The 2,813-nt window shown below is 39.5% G+C and overlaps 1 protein-coding gene across 1 annotated transcript; it reads right to left on the reverse strand.

Moving 5' to 3' along the window:
• Positions 1-339: 339 nt before the first annotated feature.
• Positions 340-720, reverse strand: LOC148863524 (uncharacterized). Its single transcript, XM_088976270.1, has one exon. It carries the CDS (start codon positions 718-720, stop codon positions 340-342), a length of 381 nt encoding a protein of 126 aa, XP_088832396.1.
• Between the last annotated feature and the right edge of the window lie 2,093 nt (positions 721-2,813).

Consider the following 2,813-nt stretch of genomic DNA (forward strand, 5'->3'; position numbering starts at 1 on the left):
GTTCCGTCTTCTTGCAGTGATCACAGCGAAGCCTTGGTCGATCTTTGGTGTTCTTGGAACCTCCTTTGGTTTGATCAATTTCATGGTATGTCGCTGCTTCAATTGTAGGGCTCAGTTGTCCAGCTACTGATTGATGTTTCTCTGCCTCAATCGTAGGGCTCAATTGTCCAACTACTGATTGATGTTTCTCTTCCTGTGTAATTAAGGCATATGCCTTGCTCACAGATGGGAGTGGCTCCATTCCAAGAATGTTGGAACGAATAGTACTGAATTGATCATTAAGACCCATGAGGATTTGGTAGATGCGATCTTTTTTGTGCTCCGACGCCAGATCTTTCATCACACCACATGTACAACTAGTACAGACTGGCGTTGAGACATAAATGAGAGTTCATCCCAAATTCCTTTCATCTTCATGTAATACATTGAAACAGAGAGATTGTCTTGCCTAAGCAGAGCTAATTCTTGTTTTAAGTGGAAGATGCGGGGAACGTTTCCCTGCGAGAACCTTTCTTCAAGATCCAACCAGATTGCCCGAGAGTCATCCATGCATGCAACACTGTCATGCAATTCCTTGGTCAAAGCATTGTAGATCCAGGATATGACCATCAAATTGCATTTTTTCCACGTGAAGAGCTCTGTTGGTCTTGTCTGATCCGGCTTCAAGATTGTTCCATCAATGAAACCAATCTTGTTCTTTGCCCAAAGAGCATTCGTCATTGCTCTTTTCCAAGTCAGATAGTTGTCACCGTTCAGTAACGTGGTGACTAGCACCATGCTGGGATTGTTCGTGGTGCCAAGATAGTATAGAGATGCGGGACCAGAGTAGTCTGCATCTCAGAGGTCCACGTCTCTGTGCCCATTGCCTCTAAAAGCTATTTTGTGATCTTGATGAGGAACAGAGTTGTGGTGGAGACCAAGAAATTGATCAAGAGAAAACTTTCAAGATGCAGCGGTTGATGAGACTATTGCTCGGATACCATGACAAAAATGAAATTACGATGAAAAGGGATCACGATGAACTCAGCGCAACCTGCGATAAAGTGGCGGAGACTATCACAAGTTTGAGAACGCAGAGCTTCCAACGTAACTTTATCGCAATCTCGGAAACGCAGATATTACTCCAAGTCAGAAATCCTAATATGCTCGGCAAACACGTGTTTTGATGTCGTAATACTTATAGTCCACCGTCCTATCTCTTATACGAAGAAAAAAAGAAAACATCATTAATTAGCTTGAGCAATTATAACTTTTTTAAACCACAAACTTTATTAAAGATAGAGGGTGGCCACCTTGAATTTTTATTAACATTATCAAAATTAAAATTTAACTTTACAGGGGAGGACATAGCCCTCCTTGCCTCAAACCCGATTAACATCTCTCTAATACTCTAATCACTCCATCCCCAACTCAAAATTAATATAAATTTTTACTTCACTCATTTGACTTGGACCCAAGACATACACCTACCTTGTCTTCTGTAATGCATTTATGAACCCATGATGGCAAACCATCACTCCACCAAAAGAAGTTACTGACCCTCGAGTTGCAAGCATGGTTAGCAAGGGTTTCGGAAACTTGATTACTCTGAGTGATTCTTGTGGCTAGCTACCTTTCTTTATAGATAAGCAATTTCTCCCCATATAGTTATCACATATCAATGGCCAAGGCATCTACACCACTCCGTTCACAATTATATTCACCAGCACCTCGGTAGTCCATCTCAATCTACACACCTCAGTAGTCCATCATGCCGGTAGCGATACTTCTCATGCCAATAAAGATGCTTTGAATAATCTTTTGAAGATGCCTTTCAACAACTAAATACAACTGCTCTTGGAACTAGGGTGGTAACAATCAAAGATCATTGATAGCCAAATCCACTAGCTAGCACTCAAACTTTATCATCATGGTACGTTAGATTCGTGCACATAAGTCTTTCAATCACAGCTTTAGCAACCAGGTACATTAGATTCGTGCACAAAAGGTCTTTCAATCACTTGCTCAAATAACTAGAGGAATTTTTTTTTTGAAGGGTAAGGTGTAAAGATGCTTTGAGAGAAAAAAGAAAAGCGTACAAAGTATCATCATGCATTATCACAATTAGCAGTCCCCAGTGGTTCAGTGGAAATTGATGAAAAGTACAAGGTTCAAACATTGGTCAATCCATAGAGTCGCCTATTAAATTTACATGAACTCTGGAATGGCCACAGGGTTCCTCAACGTTTTGTATGGATGCTCCGCTCCTACTTGAGTAGGAAATCTTACTACACACATGTATGCTTTATTTATATTTTAGTTTTGGTTGAAAGAGTACTAATTCTACATACATGTATACATACAGTTTAGAGATTAAAATAAATTTAATCCTCAGTAGCAAAATCATTTAGACTTTGGAGCCAAAAATGATTTCACCTTTTCATTTCGCTACCTTAATTTTTTTTTTTTGTTTTTTGGCAAAAAAAAAAAAAAAAACCACTAGACAAACATTAAGGATACATAATTACATCCCTCCTACAGGGAGACACCTGATTCCTGGTGTTCAAGGGAGGGGGGGCATATATAACAAAAGATTTAGTACTTCTGGCCTTCTAGGCCAAAACATGAGCTGTAATTAGACATGGGTATTTACATAAACTAGTTCAATATTAACAAAAGAGACAAAAGACTCATGTGCACGATAAGAGGTCTTCCACACCAATTGATGTCTCCCAAAGTTCCCTTCAGCATATAGAGAATTTCCATAGCATCAGAAAACAGAACCGAATTAATAGCTAAGAGAAAGAAGTTTCCTCAAGCCTCGGATGATTTCC

The sequence above is a fragment of the Nelumbo lutea genome, chromosome 3 (assembly GCF_056320005.1).
Source record: "Nelumbo lutea isolate HS-2025 chromosome 3, American lotus-T2T, whole genome shotgun sequence".
NCBI classification, from domain to species: domain Eukaryota; kingdom Viridiplantae; phylum Streptophyta; class Magnoliopsida; order Proteales; family Nelumbonaceae; genus Nelumbo; species Nelumbo lutea.